Source organism: Molossus molossus, unplaced genomic scaffold (assembly GCF_014108415.1).
Source record: "Molossus molossus isolate mMolMol1 unplaced genomic scaffold, mMolMol1.p scaffold_m16_p_6, whole genome shotgun sequence".
Taxonomy (NCBI): domain Eukaryota; kingdom Metazoa; phylum Chordata; class Mammalia; order Chiroptera; family Molossidae; genus Molossus; species Molossus molossus.
The window spans coordinates 86052754-86065533 of NW_023425399.1; the positions used below are offsets into that span (position 1 = coordinate 86052754).

Sequence of the window (12780 nt, forward strand, 5' to 3'; positions counted from 1 at the left end):
TTTCGGAAAATTATTTCTGCCTGTCCATATTAATCATCATATCAATTAATCATTATATAACCTTTTGGTATAAATGTTTAGAGAGACATCTGTAATGATGCCCATAATTAGCTAAAGGTAATTATATCTAGGTGGGGGGTTTAGTGTGACTTATAAACTTTTTAATTTCTTTTTCATTTAGATTTTTTAAATAATGGGATGTACCACTTTTACAAAAACAAAGTCATTTTTATTTTCTAAAAATAAAGTAGGAAGAAAAATATTTGAAAAATACATACAGATTATATATATATACATATATATGTATATATATTGTATTTTAACTGTTGCAGTGTGATTTTTGAGTTTGTAAAATATACCCAATTTTCATTATATCATGGTGTTCTTGCTTTCTTAATAATAGATAAAACAGCTTCTATTTTTTAGCATTTACTATGTGCTAGGCATATGCTATATGTTTATAAATTATGATTATTAATTCTTATTCAAAGCAAGTTAGGCAAATATTAATACTGACATTTTCAAAGAGAAACTACATCTTTAGTTAAGAAACTTCCCCTAACTCATAGCTCCAGTAAATATCACATCTAGAATTTAAATCTTGCTCTAAAATCTATAGCCTGCTATCTTTGTTGTTCAAAGTATATTTTATCTTGTTATCCCCGGATTATGAAAATGAATGTAACCTAAAACATATTAGATTCACTTTCATCTTTCCTGGTTAGATATCAAGAATCCTAGCAAATACAACAGCTGTTAGGGAGAGGTCTTGATGCTCTCCACACAGATAGAAACTCTTGGAACTGCTGCCATATCTCTGTATTTGCTTCTTCATCTTTCCTCTATCCTGTGCAGAAAGTATAGAGTATAAAATCATGAGAAGTAGAAATCATAGCTGGGTCAGAGGTTCATAGACAATATGTATGAGAGCTGAATCTTGCTCCTCATCCCCACAGTGGTTACTAATAAGACAAGGAACCAATGGAAAGTCAAGAATTAGTATTGTAGAAAATAAACATGGAATAGTCTTCGTATATTAGCAGGGTCTAATTTCCTCTTTATATTCAGGGGAGTTATATATACAAGTCTCTTGACCTTTAATTCTCATGCCAGACTGGCCTCTAGTAAAGGTCCCCACTATTCCCTGAGAGTCTTAAATAGACACTGTACTTGGGACTTGCCATTCATGATTTACTCCTCAGAGCAACTCATAAGGAGCCACTAAAGTCAGCTAATAACCCACATTGCTGAGATTCATACTTGGGATCTTTTGACTCTGAAGACCTAGTCTATATATAGAGTATCTCAAAATACTTTAAGTGAAGAGAAAAATACATCAATTATCAATAGCAATGCCCACTGTGAAACTATTAGGAGATAAGCAAATTTATGTCTCACTAGCTACAATTATAATTTGTCTCTGTTATAGATACAAGGTATCCTAATATATAGCTGGTGTTTTTCCTCAGCTGTCTTCTGAAAGTTCTGTAGCATCCAGATCAAGGCCTAGTATATGTAATGTGTACCTCAGACACAAAGTTAGGCCCGGTAGAAATGTATACAGATTGCTTATGAGGCATTATCTCCTTCAATCTGATCTAGCATAAAGAATTTATAACCAAAACCATAGAAAACTAAAGAATAAAACAAAAACTCAGTAACTGTTTATAAACCAGTCCATGAATATTTATTCTAATCATTGTACAGTACCAATTAGTAGTATACACAGGAAGAACAATATGAAATCTGAGGCTACAGATTGCAGAACTGAATAAATCATCATTTTAAAATAACATACTAAAGATAATGTATTCTCCATTCTAGATGAAAAATTCATTTCATGTTCCCCAGTGGAATAAATATAAGGGAAAAACACATGAAAGGCAAAAATTAGATCTAAGTATCTGCTCCTACAAATGCAGGTCAAGAAAAGTATCACTTAAGCTATTTGGTTTTACAGTTTGAATATTCATTAGCTTGTTTATATAGAACTGAAAAACAACAAATCAAGTTTACAAATTTTCTACTGTTTTATACAGTGTAGTGGACTGTAAAAAAATGTATAATAATGCATTAATTATATGACTAATAGAAAGCTTTAATAAATTTTCTGGTTATTTTTCAAGTTTACTTTTCATAATATCAAGTGCTATGTTGTGTTTTGGTAGTAGTTTAAATTGTGTGATGTTTCAACTAATTGTTGTCCCCCAAAAATATTATTGAAGATGAAAAACTTCTAAAAACAAACTAAACTTGAACTCTCAAAGATGTAAAAGAGTAAGTATAGTAATGCTAGTTTAAAATGATCACTGATGAAACATTTTTTATAATCAATGGCAGGTATTTGCTGTATCTCTTACATAACTGTTATTAGTCGTCATTTCATTTTTCTGAATTTCTGACACCTTTAGTGAAAGAACATATAAAAATAAAAGTGGTAGTATGGGAAAAAAACTTAGATGCCATGCCCAACCAGCTGCACATGTGTGTGTGTGTGTATGCACGTGCATGCCTGCATGCACACGCAAACAGGTCACACGTTAGACCTAAAATGGCTGAGATGCAGGATGTTGTTGCTTGGTGACCAAACAGTATCTCCTCAGCCACAGAGTAATCTAAACAGTGACAGATATGTCCCCTCAGCTTTAGACATGGCCAGAGAAATATTAAAGGGCAGTTTTTATCTTTTCCAGTATTCTACATTTTTTAAGCCAGTTGTCGCTTAATTTGATCATTAGTTAAATTTAGGCTTTAGGGGAAAACATATTTGCAAAGCTACATCTATTCTTTTGGGAAAACAAGAGGTAGAACCTAGCTTCTTTCAGACTAAAAGATATTCTGTTTCAATTAAGTGTGTGTGGCTCCCTGCTCTCTTCTAGTACAACCTCCCAGTTGCTACCAGTCTCCCTTTCTTTCATTCAACACAAGTAGTTAATTAGCTGCAGCCTGTCCTCTCCCCTTCTCTTTCCCTTTTCTCAGTAGTAATGATGTCTAATTATCAACAGCAGTGGGTTACTGAAACATCAGGTGCAAATCTCTCACTGACAGCAAAGCCAGCTTCAAATAGTTAGAATGGTTCTTAGTCTACTTGAAAATACCATTCAGATACAGCATTTTATTCAACCAATATATGATTTTAAAAGAAAAAAATATATAGTTTCTAATTGTCTGGTGATTGCATTCCTGCTATTAAAAACAGTCAACAAATTTTTTAAGGAAGAAATAATTTGAGATGTGGGAAAACAGGATAGAAACTGATTTTTTTTTTAAACTTGTTGAAGTGACGATTGGCTGTCTCTCAGAGAAGGAGGAGCCTATAATTCTATGTCAGGAGCAGCATAAAAATTTCATAAAGAGCAATAGAAGAGTTCATGAATTAAAAACCTCTTCAACATTTTAAAACAGGCTTGAATGAAGAGCAGCATTCTTAAATACTATGTGGAAACCATTAACTAAGAATATCACTTGATGGATTGTATTTTCTCCCATAAATATATGGAATCTTTACTGAAAAGAAAAAACAACAACACGTGTTTCTTTATTACCAACCCTGCAGTTGTTACTCTCTATTAGATGTATTAGCAGTAATTCTTTAACAACTCTGCATTACTTTTTGAATGAAAATATGTGTATCTGAGTACAAGAATGCTGGTTTGAATTACTGGCATCCATGTTTATCTTAGTGCCTCTATAACCATTACAGAATTTATATTATTTAGAATTTTTACTTAATGTTTTCAAAGGGCACATCTGTTTATACATAGTGGATATAACCAAATCCATGCAAGTATAAAGTTATTGGACCAATAATATGTGAAGGTATCAGACAGGTAGACAGAGGGACCTACGTTTAACATAAGAGGAATGAAAAACAAACTTCCTACTAGCAATATTTTTAAGTATACAATATTATTAAATAATATACAGATACATATATCTTAAATGATTATTTTATCCATTTAAGTAGCCCAATATTGCCCAAAAGAAAATACATCCTTATGTTTTGAATTTTGTCTAACAAGGAGTTTTTTAAAATGAGATTCTTAATGTTACTTCCAATACAAATGAATCAAAGCACTTCCTTGTCTACAACAGACTTCTGGGCTCATCCAGATATAAATAAACCCCAATTCTAATCCATGTCCATGTACTCTTCATTATTTAGTAAAGCAAGACAGTAATCTCACTATTGTCTTTAGCAATGCCACAGGTTAAAGTAGGCTGCATTTATAAATTTACCTCCTAGAACCCTTCAAACAATAGTACATTAAAAACAAAAAAACAGCAGAACTTTGATGTGTTTCGCTTCACCTTTATTTCTATTTACCATATAAATTCCGTAACAAATATACTTCCTTCAAACACCACCTCACTAAGCTCATAAATTGTTTTCCAAACGTAAAAGAATCCTCCCAACGATCCTTTGAAAAACCCTTCATGTGCATATTTCCAATTCAATATACGTCCGTTCCATATGAAGACTAGCTTTCAAGACACCTCCATTCTAGCATCCTCCGGGAATACTGCTGGGGAAATAGTTGCCAGTAGGGAGGAAGGAAAAAGAGCAATTGCTCAAGAAACCCCAAAGCCAGGCAAAAATGCAAAGGATGCCAGATACCCTCCCACCCCCCTACTCCAGGCGAGTACCCACCGTAGCATGATGAAGAAAGAAGTCTCATGAATCTGATCTGAAATCCTACTTGTAGCCCACAGTTCCCATCTTCTTTAAACGGAAATTCACGCTGCCGCCGCTCCCCTCTGCCTTGCGAGGCTGATATACTGGGCTCTCAGTGCCAGTATCTTGCAGCGTCTGGGCTTAGAGCTTTGTGGCCATGAGACTAGAGCCATCCCAGAATGAGAAACAAATACAAGCACCATTTGATTGCGCCCAAACCCATCTCTTTGTTGTGCATCATGTAGAAATGGCTTTATTTGTGAAAAGGGTAAGTGAGGAAGGGAATGGGGGCGGGGAGGAGTAATCTCCAGAACATTATCTACAATCTAAATAGTCATGGCAAGATCTCTGGGAGTGATCAAGGCGAGCGGACAGCCAGCCCCGTGTCCCCCAGGCGGCTAACAATAAAACCTGATTGTGCGGGGGGGAAAACCCCACATTCACGACTAGCGCCACATTCAGTCTTTGTACCAATAAGGAGACACTGTAGCCTATCGATCCGAATCGTCTATTATGAGAGCGTGCAGCTGGGGTTCCAGCGTGGCCTTTATGCGCGGTGGCGAAGGCGGGACACGCGCCAGGCGCTTAGCGAAGGACATGGGACAATGGCCCAGCACGAGGACGCCGGACGCTGCCCGACCCTGGGTTGGAAGCTCTGGCAGCAAGTCCGGGAGCCAGGAGGCGAGGAGAGCGGCGGGCTCTGGAGGTGCGCTGCCGCTTTAAAATAAAGGATCACAAAGACTCCACGGTGGGGGAAACGCGCCTGGCTAATGAGAGTGGGGACGACTTGGGGAGGGGGTTGAGGAGGGTGGGGGCACATGAGCCAACGGTGGCTCACGGCTCCCCCTTTCTCCCCCCTCTCTCTCCCCTCCCCGCCCGGCTGCTGCCGCAGACAAATAACAGAGGAAGGCGAGTCACTCACCGTGGTCTTGACCGGCACGTAGAGCACTTGCTTGGCGCCGCCGCCGCCACCTCCGCCACCGCCGCCACCGCGGACCTCGTCAGGCTGGCCCAGCTGGAAGCCCTTCGATTTCACCCAGAATTTAAATTTGGCGTTGTCCGTGGAGCTTGACTCGGAGCCGTTGAGGAGCTGAACGATCCGCTCGTATTTTTTACGGGTCACCGTCTTGGTCTTGCCTGAGTCCCCGTAAGTCCTGAGGCACCAGTCCTGGAACTGGCGGTACATGTCGCGCTCGCTCTCCATGTTCCCCGCGCCCGGCTGCCGGCCGGATGCTCCCAGCGCACTTCGCACCTGTTCACCCCGGGCTCATGAAAAATGCAGTCCCCTCCACGATGCAGGGACACGAGGTCCCGGCCGCCGCCGGAGCCTGTCTCGGGTGGGGGAAGGAATGGGGCGGGGAGGAGGGTCCGGTTGGGCACCCGCAATCAATGCCCTGTGCTGCCAAGTCTCTGGTTCATTCGTAATTGCAACGGATGGCTTGGACGCTTTTCTCCTCCTCAGTGATGAGTCTCTAAAATTGTGTCACTAGGACCATCCCAACAGTATCTAGCCAGAGGAGCTGGGTTTTGAATAATTAAAATCTCATTCCTTGGTTTATTAAAAATCCCAATATTGACTTCGGGTGGTTCCTCGACGCCTCGCCCCTGGGTTGTGTCCTGGGCAGGGCAGGTGGAGCGCAGCGCCGCCTCCCCGCGCGCGCCCCTAAAGCCTCCCCAGTCGCTGGCCCCGCGGTCCAGGAGCGAGGGCTGCGCCTCTTTCAAAAATAGCCGCCCAGCCCGAAGCCTTGGAGCACCGGAGACCCGGGTCCCCAGGCTCTCCTTTCTCCAGGGTCCTGTTCCGCTTTGACCTTCTCTGCGTGGGCCGTTAAGGGACTAGAAAGAGAGAAAGTTCTTACCTGTCATGTTGTTAAGCCTATCAAATCCCGCTACACAGGAAATTTTTTAAAGGTATTTAAAAAATGGCTTACATTTAAGCCTTAAAATATCATTTCTTCATAGGCATTTAGGCTAAATTCCAGCCCCGCAGGTAGGTTCCAGGAGTTAAGTCCCAGAATTAGCCAAAGTATTCATGGAGATTTGGCCATAGTTCCATAGAATAGACAGTGGTACCCCAAACAGATCTCCGTTCCAGGGAGATGTGAGTAAACGAAGGCAGGCCGCTGGAGGCAGGTCTCCCAGATTATGATGGGGTCCTCAGACAGGACTCCTCTGATTTCTGCTGAACTGGGCACAGACACAGAAGTACGTTTGTGATACAGATGCTTGAAACCTTTTGCATGAAATTAAATTATAGAGAGAGATCATTTTTCCCTTGCTTGGTTACAGTTTGCAGTTCACACAGGAGGTTTTGGGTATCTATTTTCCCTCTGCCACGTCATGGACACCCCCTCCACTGCTCAGAGTAGCCAAATATGAGTTCCTCGGGACGATTTTCTCAAGCAAATGAAATCAGAGGTTCCTCCATTCAAGATTTCCATCCGTCTGCTAAAGAGCTGGAAATAGGGGAGTTTCCATCCTCCGCGCTCTGCGATTGCGGCCGCTCCTCTTTATTCTACTCTTGGCGGAGGCCCGCGCCCGTCCCGGGAGGCGGCTCTGCCAGGAAGGTTGCCCGACCAGTGCCCGGCGCCTGGTCCGCGTCCTAGCCCACCTTCGCCCCTTGTCGTCGTCTCCAAGACGAAAGCCCCGAATGGGAACGATGAGTGTTTGTACCCACTGCGCCGCAGCTGGTCCCGGCACTTGCAAAATGGTCAGTAGCTCCTGCTCGGCCAGACTGAGTGTGTGCGTGTGTGTGAGCAAGGGAGTGAGGGTGTGCGGTGCGCCGGGGGTGCGCTGTGTGAGCGCGCGTCCCTAGGAAGGTCTCGCGGCGGCTGGAGCCGGGACTGACAGCCCGGGCAGAGCGCGAGCAGCTCCACACACTAAACCTCTCGCCTCTCTCCTCACCCCCACCCCTCCCACTCCCCTCTCCTCCCTCCCCCACCTTCCCGGCCCCTTCCAAGCTCTCTGATTGGTCAATGGGACAAAAGTTTCTGTGGAGACGGCTGGGCGCTGACGTCACGGGCAGAATTGTCCCATTTAGGGATCCCGGGGGCAGTGCGCATGCTGCAGGCCTGCAGGTTAGAGGCAGGAGGAGGTAGCAACGGGCCCGATGGCAGCCAGGTGGCGGAAAGGAGCACTCAGCATCCAGGTGGGGGGACGACTCCAGCAGGGTTTCCATGGAGATTCCTCTGGGTCTAGCCTAAAAACAGCAGATCAGCTGACACCATTAGCTCAGGACCTAATTACTGCTTATTGGAGCAACAAATGAGGGAGAGGGCCAGCTGCAAACGAAGAGTTTTTATCTACCCCCACCCCCCTTCTCCTTTCTCCCTTCTCTTGAGTCCCGGGTGAATTCTCATTAACTTGCAAGATTCCTGCAACAACAGCTCCCCTTCTCTAGAGACCACCCTGACTGCTTTTATTCTTTTTATTTCATATATATATATATGAACATATTCATATATATATAAATGAAATAAAAAGAATTATATATATATATATATGAGTTGTCCTGAGTCCTTTAATTTTTGCCCAAAAATATTAGACCAATAGAGCTCAGAGAGTCCATTGTGGATAGAAGTCACAAGTGTACAAGTGTATATAATAATCTAATCTAAGTGTGTGGGTGAGTCACTTTCAATGTATTGAATTGGGTATTTATCTGTAGGCTTTTCACATTAAAAAAAAAATTAGTCTCCTAAATACATAAAGATTTAGAACAAGCAATTGAACAGAGGATCTTTTGAATCACCTAAGTGAGGTATATACCTCACAAGGGCAACTCTGTTAAAAGTTTCCCTTGTGGCGTTAGAGATAGAGAATGATTCCAAGCGGGGAGATCCAGATTTTATTATATATTGGTTTTATGTTTCCTATAAGATTCTGGAAGTATAGTTAGTCCTAGGGTGGTCATTCATTCAAGAGTAGGCTGGGTCTGTAAAGTTTACTTTCTCTTATGGTTATAACTTAATTCACAATTTCAGAATTCTTTTTGGTAGCTCTTTTATCTGAAAAGTCATGCTACCTCCCCTAAGTCTTATTCAAGTACTTTCAGCCCATAAAGCCTTCCTTCCTTGACTACTCCAGTTAAAATAATGTCTCTTTACACTCTAATGGATAGTGTCTTTCAAACATTTTTTAACTTTTCTCATAGTAAGACATGCATTTTACATTGACACACAGTACCTAAATGTATTTGTCTTCCAAAAGTTTTATGAAAAAAATATTTTATTACATGAAAATACATACTGATGTTTGCCATTTGCTCCAATTTATTACTACTATTATATGTAAAGTGTGATCTTAATACATTTATTTTATGATCCAACAAAGAATAACTGTCAACCTATAGTTTAGAAAACATTGTTTTAGATTATAAGAACTACACTCTTCCTTGTACTATATTTATATTTTCATGTAAATATATTTTATTATTCAAATAGAATCTTGAATGGTAGGCCCCGGAAAGTTTGTATTTTCTTGTTTACCAAATACTGTACCTCAATGAAAAATGCATATAGTAAGTGCTTAGTAAATATATTTTGAGTTGTTAATAAAAGAAGGAGAAAGAGGAAGAGACAAAGGAAGAAGCAAGCAAGCGCAATACTTGGCCATCCCTTTTGATTTTGCTGGGCAGTGTTTGGATAAAGTTGGTCTTTACGTAAGGAAATGCCCGGCCTTACCACATACACATGTACATTATATTTATGACTATACTTGATAGTCTAGTGCTCAGACATTAGAACACTTTAGGCACAAAGAACTCACAGGATAAAAGTAAATATGCAATTAACTCTTAGCTATGTTAATTAAATTTGGTATACAAGCAAAAAGAAAAATTCACAAAATTAAAGATGCATTCTTATTAGAAGGAACAGGTAACTACTTAACTATTGAAAAAATATTCATATTGGATTAAGAGAATAGAGAATCATAGGATTGTTAAGGGCCAAGCTCTCAGAGACTTGTGGACTCTCTTGTCTTCAGTGGAACCCAAAGTAGACTGTGTTCTATACTTGTAGTCATTATTGATTATTGAGGCTGTCAACATCTTTTACCATCTATTGCCCCAAAGAGCATAAGCACCTGACAAAATCTAAAATCTGTTTCAGCAATCTACTTTTAATTTATTTCCCTCCTTTACTTTTAACTTCTCTAGAGTCAAGTCTTCCCAGCTCCACCTGGAGGGTCATACTGAACCTTTCCTTCAGCTATATGATTCATTTAAACAGGCTACCTGGAATGTAATTTGACATTTCCCAAGAAGATTACTCCAGAATTGCTTCTCTGCAGAGCATCTCTCTCCAAAAAATGACTTCACCCTCATCTCTGAATACAAATCCTTAACCCCAGCCTAGGGTCCTGACTACTATTTATAAGGAGAGGAAGTCAGAAATTGTTATATCAGAAAATTATATTTTCATTAAAGATGATCCAAATGTTGAGACATAATCGACATGATTTTCTTATGAAAATAAATTTCTTCCAACCATGGTCAGTTGTTTATGTCATTTTAAAAAATCAGAAAATCTTGCGTATTAATATAAATTACAAATATTCATCCAACACTACATATTCATCAGCATGTTACAGACAACATATAATCTGTAAATATAGAATAATATTCAAGGAATAAATAAGCCTTCATTTATTCATATGAATTCTTTCACTCAACAAATACTTACCGAGCACCAGTCACTCCGATAGGCTCTAGAATTAAAGTAGTCAATAAGACAGATGTGTATATATGGTCCTCCCCTAATGGAACTTATATTTTTCTAAGGAAAACATGATAAACAAGGAAATAATTGGTGCTTGACATAAGTGCCATTCTCTCTAAGTAGGTAACATTTATCTTGGGACTTCAAGGATGACAAAGGATTCAGTCATTTAAAGATCCAGGAAGGGTAACTATAGTCACAGCACAAAGGTCCAAAGGCAAGAGCTCTTGGCACATTTGAGGAATAAAAGGGAGGCCTCTGCAACTGGACCTTATTGAGCTTGAAAGGGAAAGGCAGGATATGAGGTCTTCTGTAGCCAGATCTTATAGGGCAGTGCTCTCCACGATAAGAACTTTGTATGTTCTTATTGGTCCAGTGGGAAATCAATAAAGCATTTAAAGCAGAATTACATGAGATGAGATGCATTTTTAAGTTTCACTAGCTACCTGAAGTGAAGGATTGCAAGGGGGCAGGCATGGAAACAAGAAGATTAGTTAGGAAGCTTGTAGTTGTTGTAGCTTAGGTAAAGTATTATGGTGATGGATTAGAAAGGTAATGGTTGGAGTAAAGGAAGAGAAATGATGGATTGAAGATATGTCTTGAATATAGAAAAAGGGTTGCCACAGATGGTATGTGGCGGGGGAGGGAAAAGATTGGGTCAAGAATGAGCATTTGTATCATAGCTTTAGTGGTATGGCTGGTAAGGCTATTGACTTAGAGGGAAGAGCTTGGGGGAGAAATAGGTTGGGAGTTGGAGGCTGAGGTAGGAGCAAAAACAGATAGGATGGAGAGGCAGAAATAAATAATTTAATTTCAGAAAAGTTAAAGTTGAAATATTTGGAGAATTGCTCATGTAGAAATTTGAATATGGAATTAATAACTACAGAAAAAAGTCTGGGCTGGAGATATAAATACAGGACATTTAAAACCACAGGAACGAGTAACATCACCTCTACCCGCATTTCTCCATCCCTCTAAAGGGAAAACCTCCATCTTTTGATATTGATTTTGTACACACGTACACCCTATTACTAAAAGAGAATGTCATGTACTGAATGGCAGGAGTTGGCTTCTACTGGTGTGATACTGATCGTGGGAAAGCCTGAGAAAAAGAGCAAAGCCATTTGGGTCAATCGGTCCTTGACTAAACCTAAATTTCAGTGAGTTCCAAAATCTACATGGCTTTAAAATTAAAAAAAAAAAAAAAAGGAAATATTGAAAACTTTGGTTAGATCTGTTCTAGATTAGATCAAGACCTGGAGACTTGTTAAAATAGGAATCTAAAATTTGAGGATGGCCTCTAAGTAAGTCTGTCATTGAAGGGATCTAATAATGACTTTGTCTATGGAGTTGAGTCAGTAAGAGATTTTGAGCCCTTTTAGTTAGTGATTCTGTTGGATTGTAGTTTCTCTTTTGAAACTGGGAAATTTTGAATATCTTTATGCATTCAGATGCTTAACAGTCTATTAATAACTCTTTCAAGCAAAGGGAATTAGTAAGGAAGCAAGTGGCCAACACAATCAGCAACTTGATTTCCATGTAGCATGGTAACTTTACAAAATGAAACCGAATAAAGAAGCAGAAATGCATAGCTCATGCAGAGAGGGAAATTTGGGATTACATGAAAATGTCAGAAATCCTATTTTATTAGTTGACTTCCATTCTATGGACTCTTCTCCCAAATGATTTTGAAAAGAGCCTGTCTTTAATATGCTGTAGCTATCCTTCAGTTCAGGAAAAATATACATTTGAGATAGTTTAAATATTGTCCTGATCTTTACGGCTATCATTATTAAGATACAGAAATACATTTATTTTTATTTATAAGCTACAGTATCAGTATCTTTATTCTATTTTCCAACCAAAAGAAAAAAATAGAAATTTAATGTTTGTTGTTTGGCCCCAAATTAACTGATACTGTAGATTGGTATAATCATCATTATATATAACACATTAGTCAGAAGTTGATTTCCATAAATACTTAAGTGTACAAACTAAGAATAAATTAGATTTGACAATCTAGTGGATTTGCTGAACTTCCTACCTTTAACATCTCTATATAAGTAAGTTCATAGCACAGCCAGTTCCTGCATTTTGATAGTCACATAGCATTCAACATTAATCCACCCAACATCTTTATCTAACTGTTATAACTATGATAAAGTCCAAAGTTAACAGTCTGGTATTCATGTCCCTTGCAACAGAGAATAAAATACTTTTTTTTTTTCTGGCCCCAAGTATTGCTTTATTTCCCACTTGCCATATGGCTTATCTTTTCTTCCAAAATATATGTCTTAAAACAGTAATCCACATATTCATCTTTAACTCAGTGGACAGTACTATTGTAGATCTTCTACACTACTTTTAGAGTAGTTATTATGTCATTTA

The 12780-nt window shown here is 39.4% G+C and overlaps 1 protein-coding gene across 13 annotated transcripts in view; it reads right to left on the minus strand.

Moving 5' to 3' along the window:
• Window positions 1-7553, minus strand: part of NOL4 (nucleolar protein 4) — a 365006-nt gene extending 357453 nt beyond the window's left edge. For 4 of the 13 annotated variants that reach the window (XM_036244376.1, XM_036244374.1, XM_036244378.1 and 1 more), the window contains exon 1: window positions 4652-5085. Coding sequence is in view for 7 of the 13 variants with exons in the window: in XM_036244368.1 (XP_036100261.1) it covers window positions 5598-5879 (282 nt within the window). In the remaining 6 variants the exon portion in view is untranslated. Of the gene's footprint in view, window positions 1-4651; window positions 5086-5597 lie in introns of those variants that run through there. The other 9 variants (XM_036244372.1, XM_036244371.1, XM_036244373.1 and 6 more) reach the window with 4 other exon arrangements.
• Window positions 7554-12780: the final 5227 nt, after the last annotated feature.